The sequence below is a fragment of the Oncorhynchus kisutch genome, linkage group LG4 (genome assembly GCF_002021735.2).
Source record: "Oncorhynchus kisutch isolate 150728-3 linkage group LG4, Okis_V2, whole genome shotgun sequence".
Taxonomy (NCBI): Eukaryota; Metazoa; Chordata; class Actinopteri; order Salmoniformes; family Salmonidae; genus Oncorhynchus; species Oncorhynchus kisutch.
The window spans coordinates 68,955,720-68,977,495 of NC_034177.2; the positions used below are offsets into that span (position 1 = coordinate 68,955,720).

The window sequence follows — 21,776 nt, forward strand, 5'->3', positions numbered from 1 at the left end:
TTTTACTGTAATGCCTTTTGTGACCGAACACTAGCACTTTACTTTTTACCCCCTACTAGCACTCTTTGCTGATTAACTTCTTTATTGAGGAGAAATGTCATGTGGTTGTCTCACCTAGAGATCTTAAGATGCACTAACTGCTAAATGACTCAAATGTAAAAAGAAAAAGGGCCTAAAACATAAACGCATGGTAGGATTAAAAGTAACAAAACGGTGATCTTCACAACCTGCAGAGATTTTTCTAGCCAGAGGGTGGGTATTTTCTTTTTCCCTACGTTACAGTAAATTTCATAGTGTTTGAAAATCACTGTTTTTAAAATGTTTTAACTTTTGATGTCATCGGGTAGAACTTTGTTAACTTCGTATTTTATATTACAAAATGTGGAAATGTTATTGGGCTGAAGATAATGAAAATTAGGTTAAAAAGTCACGTTTTTTAAAATTTCACTAATATCACATATTTTGCTGTATCAAGTTATTGTTCTTACAGTATAGAGTTCTCTGAAGCTTTTCATTGTCTGCTTTCCATGAAGGCTTTCCCTGCTATAACGGGCCTCCTGTATTGTCCGGTGGACTCATCTAGTGAACAAGACTACTAGTTCATCAGACTGAGTTTCTTTGTGTATTGCATTCTCTCTCAGAACCTGGGTGTGATGGAAGATTTGGGGGTGCTGGTGGCGGAGGCAGGAGCGGCTCCATCTGGTCAGCTGCAGCCCTGCAGGCGTCTCTGGAGGACAGTCCTCCACAAGCCATCGACTGGGTCTCCATGAGGGCCAACCGGCACAAATACGAGGAGATGAAGTGGCAGGGTGAGTGGGGGAGATGCACGCATGCATGCACAACACAGACCGGGACTGCATCGCTGTTGATTGACAACTGTTCCTACACTTGATTCTCCCGTGTTCTTACATGACAGTATTCTGATTGATAGTTCTTAGTGGCTGAATAGAACATTTTGATTTGGGATCCCTGCAGATCTCCCACCTCTGAAGAAGGATTTCTACTTTGAGTCAGAGATTGTAGCCAGTCGGTGTGAAGAGGAAGTAAAGGCATGGAGGTAAGTTGGGGACCAATTTTGTCTCGATGGAGGTATATTTCTTGTCCAGCAGAGGATGCTGTTTATCCACTTTCTGATTTCAATTTTAAAAAATTCTGCTCAGTAATATGTTATCAACTCAACTCTTCTCAGTCGACGTTGGTTTTGTACCAACCTACATGCAAGCAAAGTAACTATATTCCTGACCAATTCCACCCTCTCTTCCCGTAGGAAAGCAAATAACGATATCTTTGTGGATGATCTGAAGGAGGGAGAAGGGGAGAAGCGTCCTTTTCCCAACCCTGTGGTCACGTTCGACGAAGCCTTCCTGCACTATCCTGGGATCATGGAGAATATTGTCAGAGTCGGCTTCGCCAAGCCAACTCCTATCCAGGTCCTTATTGAGTCAGAGTCCAACCTCCCTTCCAAAACCTTACTGTTTGTATACAACTTTTGACCGTCTCTGAGCAAAGACTTGAGTGAGTTTCACTGACCAATTTAGATGAGCAATACACTCCAAATTGAACTGACCAATATAGTGCACTCACTCCATGCCCTTCAAGTTGGAGCATGATGGGAGCGGTTCAACTAAGCTAACATATAGAATTCACTTAAGATGTTCATACCATGCATAATTTCGCCATTATATTGTAGTACCCCTTTAGTTATCAAAATAAATAGTTATCAAATAGTTATCAAAATAAATATGACCTTTACTACTATAGCCCATAGAAACGCATTGAATAACACATTCATAAATGGCAAAAATACAGTCAGTTAATAAGGTTTTGAAGTATCTTTCCTATATCTAGGAGATGTTGGCTACATTACAACGACTTAATGGGTACATTACGGTTGATTTACAATAACTTAATGGGTACATTACAGTTGATGATTTATAATAACTTAATGGGTACATTACAGTTGATGATTTATAATAACTTAATGGGTACATTACAGTTGATGATTTATAATAACTTAATGGGTACATTACAGTTGATGATTTACAATAACTTAATGGGTACATTACAGTTGATTTCCTGCAAAATATAGAAATGAAAAGCACTATGGATGAAGAGATTTATAAAAGAATACTTCCCAATTCTCTACTTGCTCAGTGTTTACTTGTTCCCTTTCCTTCACTGATTGAATGAAAAGGAAATGGCTGGGATTAGAAATCTGTTGGAAACTATCCCATGCCTCCACCAATCCAGTGTGTTTACATTTGTGAGAAATAGTGAACGTGTACATAATTCAGTAGACATTTTGGCGCTGGCAAAAAAAGGCATTTAGTTATACTTGATATTGAAACTTTAAATGTGAAAGATGTAATTGGGAAATGCCCTTTTGAAGCTCACTGAACAACATTTTTTCAGAGGTCTATGCCTATGCCTGCAATTTGATGACTCATAGCTTACTGTTGTCTGTAGTTAGTTTCAGTATGCAGAAACTTTCTGCCTGCATGCACGGAGTTTCTGTTACGCCTCTGTTGTCATTCAAAAGGTCTTTATTGTCAGAAAATATTTTGTTTTCCCTAACAATAAACCCACTACTGGGATGCCACATTTGATACTTAGTACCATACACAGTTGCACTATAACTCCCATGTTGTCAGGGTCATTCCCATGACAGTTGTCCCCCTGTCCCAGTCTCAAGCCTGGCCCATGTCGCTGAAAGGAGATGACCTGATCGCGATCGCCCAGACAGGCACAGGAAAGACACTGGCCTACCTCCTACCTGGCTTCATTCACATGGATGGCCAGCCTGTGTAAGTTTTTACCACCATACTGGTATTTCTTCTAGCCATGCGTCTTTCACACAGTTGCTCATTCCAAGATTGACCCCTACCCCTAATGGTCATGTGTAGTTCAGAAATAATGGGATAGGCATTCTTTACATTTTGTGGGTGTGTGACATTTTTTACATTTGTGCCTGTATGGTTTACACAGAAAACGTGATAAGCAGGACGGACCTGGTATGCTTGTTCTGACTCCCACTAGAGAGCTGGCTCTGCAGATTGAGTCAGAGTGCAACAAGTACAGCTACAAGGGCTTCAAATGGTACCATACGTGCTCCTAACACTGTATAGAATTATAATACTAGTGCTTTAACAAGCGCCACATTTATTCTACTGTACTAACACTATAATACACACTAGCTTATTGAGGTACCATACCTAACGCTACTTATGAAACCACAAGGGCTTCAAGAGATCGCATCTATACTATGACCGAGGGGAGATGTCTGCATGTGGCGCTTCCCCATCTGTGTTGTCTCTATGTAGTGTGTGTGTCTACGGAGGTGGAGACCGCAGGGCCCAGATCAAAGTGATCTCAGCTGGAGTAGACATTGTGATCGCTACGCCTGGCCGGCTTAACGACCTGCAGATGAACGAGTTGATCAACCTGCATTCCATCACCTACCTGGTGTGTGTGTATGTGTGGGGGGGCAGTGGTGAAAATGTGTATGAGCGTGACTATTTGTGCGTGGCTTTGTATATTGCTGGTAGCGTGTGAGCATGTGTGTAACTGGGGGTTTGTGTGTTAGGTGCTGGATGAGGCAGACAGGATGCTTGACATGGGCTTTGAGCCTCAAATAATGAAAATTCTTCTGGACGTCCGTCCGGACAGGCAGACTATTATGACCAGGTAAAAGGACCCTAAGATGCGAACACCCTGTTACTTCAGACAGACTACAACTCTGTATCAACGTTCAGTTCCACAGTGTATAGAGCTCATCTGTTTTGTAAGAGTTAAAATGCCTACCATTCTTTTGTTGATCTTTGCCCATCTTGATGTCTCTTCTCCGATTGGCTGATTCAGTGCCACCTGGCCCACGGGAGTGAGGCGATTGGCCAAGACGTACCTGAAGAACCCCATGATGGTGTATGTGGGAACTCTGGACCTGGCTGTGAGTGGAGCGAATGCTTCTGCTGCTCATTCCAAATCAATAAGAAATGAGTGGGATGTGTTAAGACCTAGGCCGGGATTCAATCTGATCAAGTTATATGTATTGTGGCTTTTAAAGGCAATTTGCCTTTTGGTAGGCCGTCATTGTAAATAAGAATTTGTTCTTAACTGATTTGCCTAGTTAAATAAAAAATATTAACAGCACTTATGTTTGTCCCTTCCCAACCTAATAATCTGTAGGTTTCTCTTTACTCTCTCAGGCTGTGAACACAGTGCAGCAGACTGTTCTCTTTTGTCAAGACGAGGAGAAGAAGGCCTATCTCTTTAACTTCGTCCACAACATGGAGCCTGAGGACAAAGTGCTCATCTTCGTAGGCAAGAAGATAATGTGAGTGTTGCCCTGCACCCCTCTGTTCTCTCCTTGTTATATGTCCAATGTCAGTGAGACATTGATGGTCAGCGAGACATTGAGAAAAATAGAGATAATCCCTAGTCCGATTCTAGAGGCACTTCATGTATATTTGACAGAATTACGTAGGTATAAGAATGGATAAGTGTAAAAGAAAATCAGGAAAGAAATCCCTGGCAAAAATCGAAGTAACACTTTGTTTTCAGAGGATTTTAAAATGACCTAATTACTTTTAGCAACATTTTAAGTGCTTTATATGATGTGTTATTTTTCATACAGTTCTTTAGAAGAATAATCGCATGTCAAATGTCTGGCACCCCTGCAGTTAACTTTTAAAACATATGTCCCCCTTAGAATATAGTTGAATAGCCTTGGTGTAATGGATATTGTAGTAGCTCCACCTTGCTTCTAATAGATTAAGTGGACTTTTCACAAGGGCGAAAAGAGGTAAGAGTTCTACCCATCACAGATATATGTCCAAGTCAGCAAAACAACATGATGGGTGAACTGAGGAAAATAAATGACTAAAACTGGAGAGGGATTGCCCAAGTCATCATTTTAGCATTTATTGTATCTGATTCTGGCACTCGTTATATTTGTATTTATTATGGATCCCCATTAGCTGCTGCAAAAGCAGCAGCTACTCTTCCTGGGGTCCAGCAAAATTAATGCAGTTTATACACTTTTAAAACATTACAATACATTCACAGATTTCACAACACACTGTGTCCTCAGGCCCTACTCCACCACTACCACATATCTACAGTACTTAATCCGTGTGTGTGTGTGTGTGTGTGTGTGTGTGTGTGTGTGTGTGTGTGTGTGTGTGTGTGTGTGTGTGTCTGTGCCAATGTTTGTTACTTCACAGTCCCCGCTGTTCCATAAGATGTTTTTTTAATCTGTTTTTAAATGTAATTTTACTGCTTGCGTTTTATGGCCTCTCCTCCGTCCTCTCTCGCTTCTTCTTGCTTGAAATGAGACAGTCCTTCTCCACTCACGTGTCATTAGGGAAATGACATTTACAGGGCTGGGTGCCAAAATATTGACGTTTACACGGCTCCGTCCCGAAATAAATGTGTAAAATGATCAAAAGAATTTCAGTTAGTTATGCAAGACATTTTATAGATGAAACAATAAGTAGACTATTGCTTTTAAATGTGCATGGTTTTTCTCCTGTGACGAAACAAAACTGACTCGGGGGATGTGGCATAGTTGTAAACTCTTCTGCGGTAGGATACAAGTGAGTATCCTCAATGAAAGGTGGCTATAGGCGGGGAGGACACTTCTGTTTGCCTAGTCATGAAATTACACATTCCTCGACCACTTACTGATTTCAGGGTCTCAGAGGAGAAGACTAAGGATGCTTTTTTTTGCCCAAAAGAGAACCTGTATGACTCAACTGTGTATGCAGCAGCCCACAATGGTTTGATTTAGACAGTGGGTGTCCCAACCTACCCCTCCAGGCTGTTTCGTACAGACTGAGCACTGTTTTGAGGTGTGGCTTTTATTTGCGCTTCCAGGAAAACAAAACACAGGCTATGTTTTAGTTATATCTCCCCCCATGTAGCTGAGTGCAAGAGAAAGATGTGGAGAGGATATGGTTTCGATTTGTGTTGTGTAAACATTTGCTTAGTTCTCTGGTCGAGAAATCAGTTTTTTTTGCCTTTTGTGATTTGTATGGGCTCACAGAGAGAAGTCAAGTCCTGTCCTGTATTCATTCAAGAGCATCAAAAATGGTCTGGCATGGGGCAAAGGCTAGTTACTCGAAGCATTGTTAATTTCTCAGTCTTTGTGGGTGGCTGTACGTGTGAAATGACTATTATAGTTTCAAGTTCATGTCACCTGTACAAATCCAGTGAAATTCCTTTCTTGCAAGCTCCAAACCCAACAATGCAGTAATCGGTATCAATGCAGCAAAAATCCTGTAAAAATAAGGTATAACAAAAACAAGAAATACAAATATGAAATATTAACACATGAAAGTAAGAAGCTATGTACAGGGTCAGTTCCAATACCATATTTACAATGTGCAGGGTTATTTGAGTGAGGGGGGTAAGGTGACTTGGCAAAAGGATGTATGATAGAGTAGCATTAGCATAAATGTCTGTGTAGAATCCTGTGTGCGTAGACCGTATAAAAAATAAAATACAAGGGTCAACTCAGTCTGTCCGTGTAGCCATTCTGTTAGCTATTTAGCAGTCTTATTGCTTGGGGATAAAAGCTGATCAGGAGCCTGTTAATGTCAGACTTTATGCACTGGTTCTCTCTGCATCCGCAGGGCAAGCGATACATCTAAGGCTTCAGTGGCTGGAGTCTTCAATGATTTTCCGGGCCTTCCTGCCTGATATAGAGGTCCTGGATGGCAAGGAGCTCGGCCTCAGTGATGTACTGGGCTGTTCGTAACACCTTCTGTAGCGCCATGCGATCGAGGGCGTTACTGTTGCCATACCAAGCAGTGATGTAGCCAGTCAAGATGCTCTCAATGGTGCAGCTGTAGAACATTTTGAAGATTTGAGGGCCCATGCCAAAGCTTTTCAACTATCATATGAGTGGACCATTTTAAGTCCTTAGTGATTTGGACACAGAGGAACTTGAAGTTCTCGATCCGCAGCCCCATCAATGTGGATGAGGGCGTGTTCGCCCCCACATTTCCTGTAGTCCACGATGAGCTCCTTGGTCTTTTTGATGTTGAGGGAGAGGTTGTTTTCCTGGTACCACACTGCCAGGTTGCTGACCTCCTACTTGTAAAGCTTTGTCACTGACTATAAGGCAGGGCTCCATTGTGCAACCATTTAATTATGCGACACTTTGACTTGGCTGTGCGAGTTCAATTTTTAATTGTTCTCACAGGTGCAAGCTGCAAATTCTAGCTGGACACTTCTGTCAAAACATTTGTATTTGGGGGGTGGCTAAAACCCATAATTTGGTCAAACTGTAAGCTAAAGTGCATTAATATCCTGATTCCTGCATGAAGGTGTCTGCCCTTAACCCAAAATACATTCATATCCTGATTCCTGCATGAAGATGTCTGCCCTAACCCAAAATACATTCATATCCTGATTCCTGCATGAAGGTGTCTGCCCTAACCCAAAATACATTCATATCCTGATTCCTGCATGAAGGTGTCTGCCCTAACCCAAAATACAAACATGGGGAAACCCTGTTTTGAAAGCAGCTACTGTTGTAATGGTTGGAGAGAGGAGGATCTCATCTTTATGTAGGTATTCCATTTATTTATTCCATTTATTTCTCATATTTCAACATTGACCTTTTTTTTTACTGAAGTACAGTGCCTTCAAAGTATTCCCACCTTTTTGACTTTCCACATTTTGTTACTGTCTGAATATAAAATGGAGATTTTTTTTTTTTGTCACTGGCCTACACACAATGTCAGTGGAATTGTGTTTAGAATTTTTTTTACAAAATGTTATGGCAAGCCTAAAGTTCAGGAGTAAAAATTGGCTTAAGTCACTGTGTGCAATTAAGTGTGTTTAACATTATTTTTGAATGACTACCTCATCTCTATACCCCACACCTACAGTCGTCTGAGATTCCCAAAGATTGGAAAGCAGCTGCGGTCATCCCCCTCTTCAAAGGGGGGGACACTCTTGACCCAAACTGCTACAGACCTATATCTATCCTACCGTGCCTTTCTAAGGTCTTCGAAAGCCAAGTCAACAAACAGATTACCGACCATTTCGAATCTCACCATACCTTCTCTGCTATGCAATCCGGTTTCAGAGCTGGTCATGGGTGCACCTCAGCCACGCTCAAGGTCCTAAACGATATCTTAACCGCCATCGATAAGAAACATTACTGTGCAGCCGTATTCATTGATCTGGCCAAGGCTTTCGACTCTGTCAATCACCATATCCTCATCGGCAGACTCGACAGCCTTGGTTTCTCAAATGATTGCCTCGCCTGGTTCACCAACTACTTCTCTGATAGAGTTCAGTGTGTCAAATCGGAGGGTCTGCTGTCCGGACCTCTGGCAGTCTCTATGGGGGTGCCACAGGGTTCAATTCTTGGACCGACTCTCTTCTCTGTATACATCAATGAGGTCGCTCTTGCTGCTGGTGAGTCCCTGATCCACCTCTACGCAGACGACACCATTCTGTATACTTCCGGCCCTTCTTTGGACACTGTGTTAACAACCCTCCAGGCAAGCTTCAATGCCATACAACTCTCCTTCCGTGGCCTCCAATTGCTCTTAAATACAAGTAAAACTAAATGCATGCTCTTCAACCGATCGCTACCTGCACCTACCCGCCTGTCCAACATCACTACTCTGGACGGCTCTGACTTAGAATACGTGGACAACTACAAATACTTAGGTGTCTGGTTAGACTGTAAACTCTCCTTCCAGACCCATATCAAACATCTCCAATCCAAAGTTAAATCTAGAATTGGCTTCCTATTTCGCAACAAAGCATCCTTCACTCATGCTGCCAAACATACCCTTGTAAAACTGACCATCCTACCAATCCTCGACTTTGGCGATGTCATTTACAAAATAGCCTCCAATACCTTACTCAACAAATTGGATGCAGTTTATCACAGTGCAATCCGTTTTATCACCAAAGCCCCATATACTACCCACCATTGCGACCTGTTTGCTCTCGTTGGCTGGTCCTCGCTTCATACTCGTCGCCAAACCCACTGGCTCCATGTCATCTACAAGACCCTGCTAGGTAAAGTCCCCCCTTATCTCAGCTCGCTGGTCACCATAGCATCTCCCACCTGTAGCACACGCTCCAGCAGGTATATCTCTCTAGTCACCCCCAAAACCAATTCTTTCTTTGGCCGCCTCTCCTTCCAGTTCTCTGCTGCCAATGACTGGAACGAACTACAAAAATCTCTGAAACTGGAAACACTTATCTCCCTCACTAGCTTTAAGCACCAACTGTCAGAGCAGCTCACAGATTACTGCACCTGTACATAGCCCACCTATAATTTAGCCCAAACAACTACCTCTTTCCCAACTGTATTTCATTTTAATTTATTTATTTATTTTGCTCCTTTGCACCCCATTATTTTTTATTTCTACTTTGCACATTCTTCCATTGCAAAACTACCATTCCAGTATTTTACTTGCTATATTGTATTTACTTTGCCATCATGGCCTTTTTTGCCTTTACCTCCCTTCTCACCTCATTTGCTCACATTGTATATAGACTTGTTTATACTGCATTATTGACTGTATGTTTGTTTTTACTCCATGTGTAACTCTGTGTCGTTTTATCTGTCGAACTGCTTTGCTTTATCTTGGCCAGGTCGCAATTGTAAATGAGAACTTGTTCTCAACTTGCCTACCTGGTTAAATAAAGGTAAAATAAATAAATAAATAAAAAACCTACAGTGCATTTGCAAAGTATTCAGACCCCTTCCATTTTCCACATTTTGTTACAGCCTTATTCTAAATGTATTACTAAAAAAAAATGAAAATGTGGGTAGAAGGGCCTTGGTCAGGGAAGTGACCAAGAAACAGTTGGTCACTCTGACAGACAGCCAGTGTTTCTCTGTGGATATGGGAGAACCTTCCAGAAGGACAACCATCTCTGCAGCACTCTACCAATCAGGCCGTTTATGGTAGTGGCCAGATGGAAGCCACTCCTCAGGAAAAGGCACATGACATCCCGCTTGGAATTTGCCACAAGACACCTAAAGGACTCTCAGATCGTGAGAAACAAGATTCTCTGGTCTGATGAAACCAAGATTGATCTATTTAGCCTGAATGCCAAGTGTCACGTCTGGAGGAAACCTGGCACCATCCCTATGGTGAAGCATGGCGCTGTGAGGATGTTTTTTGGGACAAGTCTCAATGTCCTTGAGTGGCCCAGCCAGAGCCCGAACTTGAACCTGAACCAGCTCTAGAGACACCTGAAAATAGCTGTGCAGCATCGCTCCCCATCCAGCCTGAGCTTGAGGATCTGCAGAGAAGAATTGGAGAAATGCTCCAAATAGGGTAGATGCTGATCTTCTCTCCCTGGTACTGCAGTTTCCCAATCTCTCCCGCCAGATGAAGAATAATTTATTCAGCCTCAAAGCCATGCACCAGCTTCCATTTTTATCGTACACCAGTCTCCATTTTATCATAGGTCTGATGTGATGAGCAATGTTGACCACCACTCTAGTTTCTTACCTCCCAAAGAGGAACAAGAATGTGGTCCTCCTGAGCACACTGCACTAAACGGCTGAGATCAGTGATCATAAGGACAGGAAGCCAGCCATCATCCTGGACTACAACCACAACAAAGGAGGTGTGGAGAACCTGGACAAGGTGATTGGAACTTACAGTTGCAGGAGGATGACTGCCCGCTGGCCCCTGGTCATCTTCCATAACATCATTGATGTGTCCTCCATACAATGCCTTTGTGATATGAACAAGATCAACCCTACCTGGATGCCTGATAAGTGGGAACAAGAGGAGTCTGTTCCTGGAGCAGCTGGGAAAGGCACATGTAACCCCACACATTCAAAGAAGGGAGTGCCTCCCCCGTACAGCAACCTCTGCAGCGCTTGTGAAAGCTGTTCAGGGGGCTGCATCTTGTCCTGATCCACCAGAGGCTACAGCTGGGGCAGGCAAGAGGAGGAGATGCCAATTCTGCCCCCCCGAAGAAGGACTGTAAAATGCTATGTGCTGCACATGTGAGAAATACATCTGCAAAGTCCATGCACAGTTAAAAGACATGCCGCAAGGGGTCTTTTTGTAGTCTCCAAATCCAGAACAAATTCAAGAAAACGTACAGTATTATATAACGCCCTTATTGCATGGAACTTCCATCTCATATTGCTCAAATAAACAGCCAACCTGGTTTAAAAAAACAGATTAAGAAACACCTCGCGGCACAACGCCTCCTTTATTTGACCTAGATAGTTTGTGTAGGCTACGTGAGCCTTTAAAAAAAATGTATGTAGTTATGTTCTTGCCTAATGATCTGTATTATGTTTTGTGGGGACCCCAGGAAGAGTAGCTGCTGCATTTGCAACAGCTAATGGGGATCCTAATAAAATACCAAATACCATACACACACACTTGCATACTGTCCTACATGTGCTAATTAGTTGCTTGATTTATGTTCTTCACATCTTATTTTATTCTTATTGTTGTTTATACACCTTGTGGGTGGGGGCAATGGTTAAAGAAATGGGAGAAGACTAGTATTTTGTAGTTGAGTTCCCCATTCTACAGTATTCAAGAATATATCACTATTTTGTCTGAGAAGTTGAAGACTTATTGTTTCCCTTCAATAAAATGCATTCAAAACTACTTTCTGCACATTTCTGCTGTGTTTACACCTATGCAGTACCTTTAGCAATAACAATAAACCTCTACTTTAGTAAAGAAAACAATTATGACAGGTGTTGTAATAAAAACGAGTGGTGTCCACTGATTTTTAAATGCAGTCTTTCTGCATTGTGAAGAGGGAAACCCCAGATATTCACAAAGTTTGATGAATGACAGGTTGTTTCTAAATGCAAAATAGATTTTGGGTTTAAAATTCAATTAAGCTGCTTTTTTTGGGGGGGGGGTTTAGTGAAGGCGAGTCATTTTTGACCCTTAGGACAAGGGGAGTATACAGAATGTTAAGACTACACAAGGGTTAATCAATCACCAAATACTGAAGGTTTTTCTGATTTCTTACCGAAAGGTGTGACGACCTGTCCAGTGACATGTGTCTGCGGGGCCTGGCAGTACAGAGTCTTCATGGGGACCGGGAACAGTGTGACCGCGAGGAGGCGCTCAAGGACTTCAAAGAAAGTAGGTTGATAAGTAATCCCTAACCACTGATCTGAGGTCAGTGGTCCGCTGTTGTTCGGTTGATGGAGCATGGCTCTTGCAAAGCCAGGATAGTGAGTTCTATAACCGGGACCACCAAAATGTAAAAAATGTGTACACGCATGACTGTAAGTCACTGGCTAGAACCGTCTGCTAAATGGTATATACAGTTGAAGTCGGAAGTTTCCATGCACCTTAGCCAAATACATTTAAAGTCAGTTTTTCACAATTCCTGACATTTAATCCTAGTAAAAATTCCCTGTCTTAGGTCAGTTAGGATCACCACTTTTTATTTTAGGAATGTGAAATGTCAGAATAATATTAGAATGATTTATTTCCAATTTTAATGCTTTCATCACTTTCCCAGTGGGTCAGAAGTTTACATGCACTCAGTTAATATTTGGTAGCGTTGCCTTTAAATAATTTAACTTGGGTCAAACGTTTTGGGTAGCCTTCCACAACAAGTTTCGTGAATTTTGGCCCATTCTTCCTGACAGAGCTGGTGTAACTGAGTCAGGTTTGTAGGTCTCCTTGCTCACGCACGCTTTTTAAGTTCTGCCCACAAATTTTCTATGGGATTGAGGTTAGTGCTTTGTGATGGCCACTCCAATACCTTGACTTTGTTGTACTTAAGCCATTTTGCTTGCTTCAATATATCAACATCATTTTCCTTCTCATGATGCTGTCTATTTTGTGAAGTGCATCAGTCCCTCCTGCAGCAAAGCACCCCCACAACATGATTCTGCCACCCCCGTGCTTCACGGTTGGGATGGTGTTCTTCGGCTTGCAAGCCTCACCCCTTTTCCTCCAAACATAACGATGGTCATTATGGCCAAACAGTTCTATTTTTGTTTCATCAGACCAGAGGACATTTATCCAAAAAGTACAATCTTTGTCCCCATGTGCAGATGCAAACTGTAGTCAGGCTTTTTTATGGCGGTTTTGGAGCAGTGACTTCTTCCTTGCTGAGCGGCCTTTCAGTTTGTCGAAATAGGACTCTATTTACTGTGGATATCAATACTTTACCTGTTTCCTCCAGCATCTTCAAGGTCCTTTGCTGTTGTTCTGGGATTGATTTGTACTTTTCGCACCAAAGTACGTTCATCTCTAGGAGACAGAACACGTCTCCTTCCTGAGTGGTATGACGGCTGCGTGGTCCCATGGTGTTTATACTTGCCTACTATTGTTTATGCAGATGAACGTGGTACCTTCAGGCGTTTGGAAATTGCTCCCAGGGATGAACCAGACTTGTGGAGGTCTACAATTTTTTTTCTGAGGTCATGGCTGATTTCTTTTGATTTTCCCATGATGTCAAGCGAAGAGGCACTGGAGTTTGAAGGTAGACCTTGAAATACATCCACAGGTACACCTCCAATTGACTCAAATGATGTCAATTAGCCTATCAGAAGCTTCTAAAGCCATGATATCATTTTCTGGAATTTTCCAAGCTGTTTAACGGCACAATCAACTTGTATGTGAATTTCTGACCCACTGGAATTGTGATACAGTGAATTATACGTGAAATAATCTCTGTGAACAATTGTTGGAAAAATTACTTGTCGTGCACAAAGTAGATGTCCTAACCGACTTGCCAAAACTAACAAGTAGTTTGTGGAGTGTTTGAAAAACGAGTTTTAATGACTCCAGCTGACGTGTATGTAAACTTCAGACTTCAACTGTATATTTAAAGCTGGGGTGGCCAACCCTCCTAGAGAGCTACTGGGGTTGCAGGCTTTCGCTTCAACCCCGTTGTAACGCACCTGATATCACTAATTAAGGTTCTGGTGAGCAGCTAATTAGTAGAATCGGGTGTGCTAGATTAGGGTTGGCTCCTGTAGGAGATTAGCTCTCCAGGAGGCGGGTTAAGTAATGTGTCCTCCTGGAGAAGTCAGGCATGTGGAGTGCAACATATTAACCAGTCATCTCAAATCAAATTTTATTTGTCACATACACATGGTTAGCAGATGTTAAATCAATTTTTCCATTATTAAAGTGGCTAGAGTTGAGTCAGTATGTTGGCAGCAGTCACTCAATGTTAGTGATGGCTGTTTAACAGTCTGATGGCCTTGAGATTGAAAAACAGCTTCTATCTCTCGGTCCCCGCTTTGATGCACCTGTACTGACCTCGCCTTCTGGATGATAGCGGGGTGAACAGGCAGTGGCTCGGGTGGTTGCTGTCCTTGATGATCTTTATGGCCTTCCTGTGACATTGGGTGGTGTAGGTGTCCTGGAGGGCAGGTAGTTTGCCCCCGGTGATGTGTTGTGCAGACCTCACTACCCTCTGGAGAGCCTTGCGGTTGTGGGCGGAGCAGTTGCCGTACCAGGCGGTGATACAGCCCAACAGGATGCTCTTGATTGTGCATCTGTATAAGTTTGAGTGTTTTTGGTGACAAGCTGAATTTCTTCAGCCTCCTGAGGTTGAAGAGGCGCTATTGTGCCTTCACCACACTGTCTGTGTGGGTGGACCATTTCAGTTTGTCCGTGATGTGTACGCCGAACTTAACTTTCCACCCTCTCCACTACTGTCCCATCGACATGGATAGGGGGTGTGCTCCCTCTGCTGTTTCCTGAAGTCCACGATTATCTCCTTTGACATTGAGTGTGAGGTTATTTTCCTGACACCACACTCCGAGGGCCCTCACCTCCTCCCAGTAGGCCGTCTCGTTGTTGTTGGTAATAAAGCCTACCACTGTAGTGTCTGTCGTCTGCAAACTTAATGATTGAGTTGGAGGCGTGCATGGCCACGCAGTCATGGGTGAACCGGGAGTACAGGAGAGGGCTGAGAACGCACCCTTGTGGGGCCCCAGTGTTGAGGATCAGCGGGGTGGAGATGTTGTTACCTACCCTCCCCACCTGGTGAAGTCCAGGACCCAGTTGCACAGGGCGGGGTTGAGACCCAGGGTCTCGAGCTTAATGACGAGTTTGGAGGGTACTATGGTCTTAAATGTTGAGCTGTAGTCGATGAACAGCATTCTTACATAGGTATTCCTCTTGTCCAGATGTGTTAGGACAGTGTGCAGTGCGATTGCGTCATCTGTGGACCTATTGGGGCGGTAAGCAAATTGGGGTGGGTCTACGGTGTCAGGTAGGGTGGAGGTGATATGGTCCTTGACTAGTCTCTCAAAGCACTTCATGATGACGGAAGTGAGTGCTACGGGGCGGTAGTCATTTAGCTCAGTTAACTTGGCTTTCTTGGGAACAGGAACAATGGTGGCCCTCTTAAAGCATGTGGGAACAGCAGACTGGGATAAGGATGATTGAATATGTCCGTAAACACCAGACAGCTGGTCTGCGCATGCTTTGAGGACGCCGTCTGGGCCTGCAGCCTTGCGAGGGTTGACACGTTTTAAATGTTTTAATCACGTTGGCTGCCCTGAAGGAGAGCCCACAGGTTTTGGTAGCGGGCCGTGTCAGTGGAACTGTATTGTCCTCAAAGCGAGCAAAGAAGTTTAGTTTGTCTGGGAGCAAGACATCGCGCTCTCTACGAGTGTGGTTGATTTTGTGTGTACTTCGTAAACAGTTGTAGACTAACAGTGATATGCTTGTTTATGGGCCCTTCCAAACAATATGCACAAAAGGCTTATTTCTTTCAAATTGTGTGCACAAATTTGATTACATCCCTGTTGGTGAGCATTTCTCCTTTTCTAAGGTAATCCATCCACCTGACAGGTGGGGCATATCATTATGCAGGTGCACCTTGTGCTGGGGACAATTAAAGATCACTCTAAAATGTGCAGATTTGTCACACACCACAATGCCATAAGTGTCTCAAGTTGAGGGAGTGTGCATTTGGCATGCTGACTGCAGGAATGTCCACCACAGCTGTTGCCAGAGAATTGACTGTCCATTTCTCTACCCTAAGCCACCTCCAACGTAGTTTTAGAGTTTGGCAGTACGTCTAACCAGCCTCACAACCGAAGATCACGTGTAGCCACGCCATCCCAGGCCCTCCAGCTTGTTCACCTGCAGGATCATCTGAGACCAGCCTCCGTCCAGCTGATGAAACTGAGGAGTATTTATGTCTGTAATAAAGCCCTTTTCTGGGGAAAATCCTATTCTAATTGGATGGGCCTGGCTCCCAACTGGGTGGGCCTAATGAATTTATTTCAATTGACTGATTTCCTTATATGAACTGTAACTCAGTCAAATCAATGAAATTGTTGCGTTCTATATATTTATTTCAGTATAGAAAGATAACACAAGGAATAAATACATGGGGTACCAACTCCATGTGCAGGGGTATGAGGTAATTGAGGTAGATACTTTTGGCTATGTAGTGCATGGACACCAGGTTTTTCCAAAATCATGGACATTAATTAATGTGGATTTGGTCGCCCCCCCTTTTGCTGCTGTAACAGCCTCAACACTTCTGGGAAGGTTTTCCACTAGATGTTAGAACATTGCTGTGTGGACTTGCTTCCATTCAGCCACAAGCATTAGTGAGGTCGGGCACTGATGTTGGGTGATTAGGTCTGGTTCACAGGCGGTGTTCCAATTCATCCCAAAGGGGTTCAATGGGGTTAAGGTCAGGGCTCTGTGTAGGCCACACTGATCTCGATAAACCAATTCTGTATAGACCTCGCTTTGTGTACGGAGACATTAACATGCTGAAACAGCAAAGGGCCACCCCCAAACTGTTGCCACAAATTTGGAAGCACAAAATCATCTAGAATGTAATTGTATGCTGTAGCGTTAAGATTTCCCCTTCACTGGAACTAAGGGACCTAGCCCGAACCATGAAAAACCGCCCCAGACCATTATTTGTCCTCCACCAAACTTTAGTTGGCACTATGCATTCGGGCAGGTAGCGTTTTCCTGGTATCCACCAAACACAGATTAGTCTGTCGGATGCCAGATAGTGAAGCGTGATTAATCTCCCCAGAGAACATGTTTCCACTGCTCCAGAGTCCAATGGTGACGTGTTTTCCACCACTCCAGCCGATGCTTGGCATTGCATGTGGTGATCTTAGGCTTGTGTGGCTGCTTGGCCATGGAAATCTATTTTCATGAAGCTCCCAACAACAGTTATTGTGCTGACGTTGCTTTCCAAAAGCAGTTTGGAACTCTAGTGAGTGTTGCAACCGATGACAGTTTTTACGCGCTACATGCCTCAGCACTCTTTTGTTTTATGAGGTTGTGTGGCCTACCACTTCGCAGCTGAGCCGTTGTTGCTCCTAGACGTTTCCACTTCACAATAACAGCACTTACAGTTGACCGGCGCAGGGCAGAAATTTGACATTTACTTTTTGGAAAGGTGGCATCCTATGACGGTGCCCCATTGAAAGTCAGAGGTCTACAGTACGGGCCATTCTGTGGCCAATGTTTGTCTATGGAGATTGCCATTGGTGTGTGCTCAATTTTATACACCTGTCAGCAACCTGTGTGGCTGAAATAGCCAAATCCACTAATTTGAAGGTGTGTCCACATACCTTTGGCCATGTAGTGTATGTATGTGTGTGTGTTGCCATAGGTGTTGTCCGTATCCTAGTGGCCACTGACCTGGCCTCCCGAGGGCTGGATGTCACAGATGTCACACACGTCTTCAACTTTGACTTCCCACGCAACATTGAAGAGTATGTCCATCGCGTGGGCCGCACGGGCCGGGCTGGGTGAGTGTGTGTGTGTGTGTGTGTGTGTGGGTCTCCTTTCTCTACCTGAGCTGATTGTCTAATCTTTTTTTCTGATGTGTCATTGTTGACAGTTTTTTACATTTTTTTCCTTGTCTCATAACTGGTAGACGCTCTGGGGCTTCTATCACCTTGGTAACGAGAGGAGACTGGAGGAAGGCTGCTGACCTGATCCCCATCCTGGAGAGGGCTGGACAGGTACTCTGCTCGCTCTCACACACAGAGCAACACACACAGACAGTATTCACATTGTCTAACAAATGAGACCTATTTGGATTGAACCTGAATCCCTGTGTAGGAGGTACCTGATGAGCTGGTGCTCATGGCGGAGAGATACGAGAAGCACAAGCGAGAGAAGGAGATGTACGGCCCCAGAGGAGGAGGGGGAGGAGGAGTAAGAGACAGAGGAGAGTCTAACTGGAGGTTCTAACCCATTACAGGTACACAGGTTAAGCATATGTGTGAAGAGAAGGGCTGATGTGTTAACAATAGTCTAGTCCTTTGGGTTCACAGATGAGACATCTTTGCTATTTATTCCCTTTTATTGAAAAGTAGGATATTTGGCACATACACGTTGCAATTTATTGATACTCAGCTGAAAACACCACTGCCCTCAGGCCTTAAATTCCAATGCATGGCTATTAACAAAGAAACCGCTTTTGGTGGAAAAAGCTGAACAGAAATACAAATGCTGTGGGAAAACAGAACATGCAGTGCGTTCACATCGCACACACATTCTCTCTGTTAGACCGTTTGAGTCCTATAATATGAGAGTGTGGTCACACCAAATATAGCTGGTGTTGACGTACTTAGTAGGAAGATTTCCTGGGATTTAATTTTTTTAAACAGTTAAAAAATCCTCACTGACAGCTCATATCCATATCCTTTTGCCAATTGTCAAATCTGTGTTTCTTACTTTTTCAGGAGAGGAAGAAGCAACTTGCAACTTCAGTTCTGGAATCTCCAGCGTTCGTCCTTTTTTGTGTTACACATTTTTGTTTTATTGAATAATTCATAGTGTTGTACAGACAGTTTAAATGACCTTTTTATAATTTGAGTGAGAGCCAACTGCTCTTCTCCATGTATCATCTCTGGGAAGACTCAAAACTGATCTGAATTAAATGGTAACTTCTGACTCCTTTCTCCTCTGATCTTCAATTCCTCCTGCCTATGCCATTGCTTTTAACATAGACAACAGTATGGGACCACAGCTATACTCCACTTATGTCTATTGGGGCTCTGGGTGAGTCCCTAAGGGGGCAGTGATTGAGGTAGTCCCGACTCACTAGCCGAAGATGGGGAAACCTTTGTTGCGCTGCTCCTCAATACACTGGGCCAGGATCAGGCAGCTCCTGCGGTTGTGGCCAGAGCCCAGCAGGTTGTGTGTGGGGATGAAGAAGTTGGGGAGCTTGCCATCTTTCAGGTGGCCCTCAAAGTCTCTCAACAGCTGCTGGAAGCAGGGTCCCAGCTGCGTCGCCTCCCAGTCACTGTCCTTGGTCCTGGAGCAGCATGCGTGAAGAAGGGTGGTCTTTGCATGGTAGGAACAGAACTTGGACAGACTAGGGTCCTCTGCCTTCAAAAGGCTTAACAGGTGCTTCAGAAGCTTCAGACAGTCCTTCCTGAAGGAAGAAAATGGGTAGCCTCATGCACACATGATCATACACAATTTATCAAAGTAAATGAGTTTGGTTAATAAAATAAGAAATATACAATGTAAAGGTCTACTTCATGGAAAGTACACTTGTTAATGATTCCCTGTACTGTAGCAGACAATTTGTCAAGGTTTTGCCAGGGCATTATGACTACAGTAGGCTTACCTGCAGCAGCGAATTCCGCTTGCCTTGCAACAGGTCTTCTGGGAGCCATGCTTTGTTATGATACTCTTCTCCACATGCGAGAATGAGATGCGCCAAGAGTCTATGCATAACACAACAAGAAAAAAACATTTAGGAAACTTGGCAAAAGGCCATACATGCCACTTCTCCTTTCTATCGAACTCTCATTAATGAATACATCACAAATTAAAGTGATAGCATGTTATGTGTAAATCTTGTTGACCTAATGGTTACCTTTAGCGCAGACCCCTTCCAGTTCCACCGTGCCCTTTCCCTCATACTTCGGAATGAGGTAGTATGAATGTGCCTTTAGATCTTTCTTCACTTTGGTCCCAAGCCAGGTGTCTATTTTGAAGCCTTCCTGGGTGAAAGTGGGCCAACTCGATTTGACCTGTAGTCCCAGAACAATGTCCAGTGAGATGGGAACAGTTCCCGTCCCGTTTATCATTAAGGTCACCGCCGGGCAACCCTTCTTCTTCTTCTCCACCAACACGTCTTGAAAGAAGTGAAATGCAAATAAATGTTTTTCGATACAACATACAAAGCAATCGTTTATGCATTTGAGAAGCGCGCGCTCTACACACCTTTCTGTTTCTTCACAGACGTTTTAACTTCGTTTCTGAACTCCTTAAGCATTTCACTCGCCGATACCGTGTTGTCCCTATTTTTGAAGCGATCCAGAGAGTGTTTTCCCCGTTTAAATGCCACGCTATAAAAAGCTCCATCGTCTCCAAATGGCCGAATGTCCACCCGCTCCACCGGAAAATTAAACATCACGTCGAATTCGTCGGGATCAGAAATCTATATTGATCAAAACATAAGATATCTGTAAGGCATGCAAGCGTATTGGGTCACGTTGGTGGTGAACAATTTAATGACCCACCTTTAGATGTTCGTAGTAACTTCCAGTGCGCAGAACTTTTACACCTTTGAAGCATTCTGTACACTTTTTCATGTGGTCACTTATACACTTTACCACGTCATTGACCATTCTTGATGAATCCGATTTATGTGTCATCTTAATCTTTAATTTATCAAGTGTTGTAAACAGGATTTTATCCTGATGTGAGTCAACAATCCTTGAACCGGTCTCTGGTGGCACAGTTGGCTTTCCCTCAGTGGTGCACGTAGGCTGCTTATGCTCCTTAGGTTTATTTTCCTCAGGAATCTGTTGCATGTCCTTAGTGTCCATCACTGCATGGCAACCTCCAATGGAACCATTCTTGTCCCGAACCAAACTCTTGGCACACCCTGGTTCTGGCCCCGGCTGGACTCTTTGCGCGGGCCCGGCTGGATTTTTTTTTGTCTTCCCTCTCCCGCTCATTGTAGTATGTATGATCGTGATGCGACACCCACTAGTGTATACTATGCCAGAGAAATGATCGTCTTCGCTGTTTTGGTTTGATGAAATGTGATTGTGAACACTCCCCTTGCTATATACAGTATCGGCTCATCGCAAGCTAGTGAGCCAAAATAAACAAAAGCACTAACGCCTACCCCACGCTTGTCACATAATGATTGAGCTTCTACCTACCACTAGGGATGGGCACAAATGACAAAATAAACAACATATTTGCATTTTGAAATGTATTTTAAAATACCCAAACGGCAACATTTTTACTTGCTACGACTTGTTTATCAACCTTAGTTGAATGCGCTGACTAGCAGACACTCTGGATAAGAGTGTCTGTTAAATAAATATATATGTGAAAGTGAACATACCAAAATGAACTGCAAAACACACTGGGGATTATTATTTGCCTTGTTTTGGGGTGGAGCTCATTAGAATAATACTGCATATGTATTTAGTTCATATACTTGAAAGGGAGCCATAATGGTGAACCTTTTTTTTTTTTTTGTATTACTTCTCAAAAGTATCTTGTTAGAAAATACATTGGAGTTCAGCCCAGTGTAATACAAAATACATGTAACAGAAATGTGCTATTGTCAGGTAAATGTATGACAACTCTAAATCCCCATCTTCCATCAAGGACTTACATTTCAATATGATGGGAACAGTGGGTTAAACTGCCTTGTGCTGGGGCAGAACTTCAGATTTTACCTCGTCAGCTCGGGGATTTGAGCAACCTTTTGGTTACTGGCCCAACACTCTAACCGCTAGACTACCTGCCCCCCGATAGATACTCTATGTAACTTGTACTTTTCTTGACCCTCTAACT

General features: G+C 43.4%; 2 protein-coding genes across 2 annotated transcripts in view; one reads left to right on the forward strand and one right to left on the reverse strand.

Annotated features, from left to right (window-relative positions):
- ddx43 (DEAD (Asp-Glu-Ala-Asp) box polypeptide 43) overlaps nt 1-18,896 on the forward strand; it is a 35,688-nt gene extending 16,792 nt beyond the window's left edge. Inside the window, exons 4-17 of the mRNA XM_020481750.2 lie at nt 642-809; nt 976-1,057; nt 1,268-1,430; nt 2,686-2,804; nt 2,986-3,096; nt 3,321-3,462; nt 3,584-3,684; nt 3,859-3,946; nt 4,206-4,333; nt 12,007-12,116; nt 17,605-17,743; nt 17,872-17,959; nt 18,060-18,201; nt 18,686-18,896. Of these exons, the coding sequence (XP_020337339.1) occupies nt 642-809; nt 976-1,057; nt 1,268-1,430; nt 2,686-2,804; nt 2,986-3,096; nt 3,321-3,462; nt 3,584-3,684; nt 3,859-3,946; nt 4,206-4,333; nt 12,007-12,116; nt 17,605-17,743; nt 17,872-17,959; nt 18,060-18,191 (1,571 nt within the window). The 3' untranslated portion in view covers nt 18,192-18,201; nt 18,686-18,896. The remainder of the gene's footprint in view (nt 1-641; nt 810-975; nt 1,058-1,267; nt 1,431-2,685; nt 2,805-2,985; nt 3,097-3,320; nt 3,463-3,583; nt 3,685-3,858; nt 3,947-4,205; nt 4,334-12,006; nt 12,117-17,604; nt 17,744-17,871; nt 17,960-18,059; nt 18,202-18,685) is intronic.
- Nucleotides 18,266-21,029, reverse strand: cgasa (cyclic GMP-AMP synthase a). Its single transcript, XM_020480113.2, has 5 exons — nt 20,480-21,029; nt 20,181-20,397; nt 19,831-20,091; nt 19,579-19,678; nt 18,266-19,380 (listed from the first exon to the last, which is right to left on the reverse strand). Exons 1-5 carry the CDS (start codon nt 20,918-20,920, stop codon nt 19,047-19,049), a joined length of 1,353 nt encoding a protein of 450 aa, XP_020335702.1. The 5' UTR covers nt 20,921-21,029; the 3' UTR covers nt 18,266-19,046.
- Nucleotides 21,030-21,776: the final 747 nt, after the last annotated feature.

What these genes read in the sequence shown, in the direction of transcription:
- cgasa (XM_020480113.2), bottom strand. Translation starts at nt 20,920, where the DNA reads ATGAGCGGGAGAGGGAAGACAAAAAAAAATCCAGCCGGGCCCGCGCAA. An exon ending in GTCTGTGAAGAAACAGAAAG is followed by an intron (nt 20,092 to 20,180) that starts GTGTGTAGAGCG and finishes ACTTCTTTCAAG; the next exon opens with ACGTGTTGGTGGAGAAGAAG. An exon ending in GGAAGGGGTCTGCGCTAAAG is followed by an intron (nt 19,679 to 19,830) that starts GTAACCATTAGG and finishes TGTTATGCATAG; the next exon opens with ACTCTTGGCGCATCTCATTC.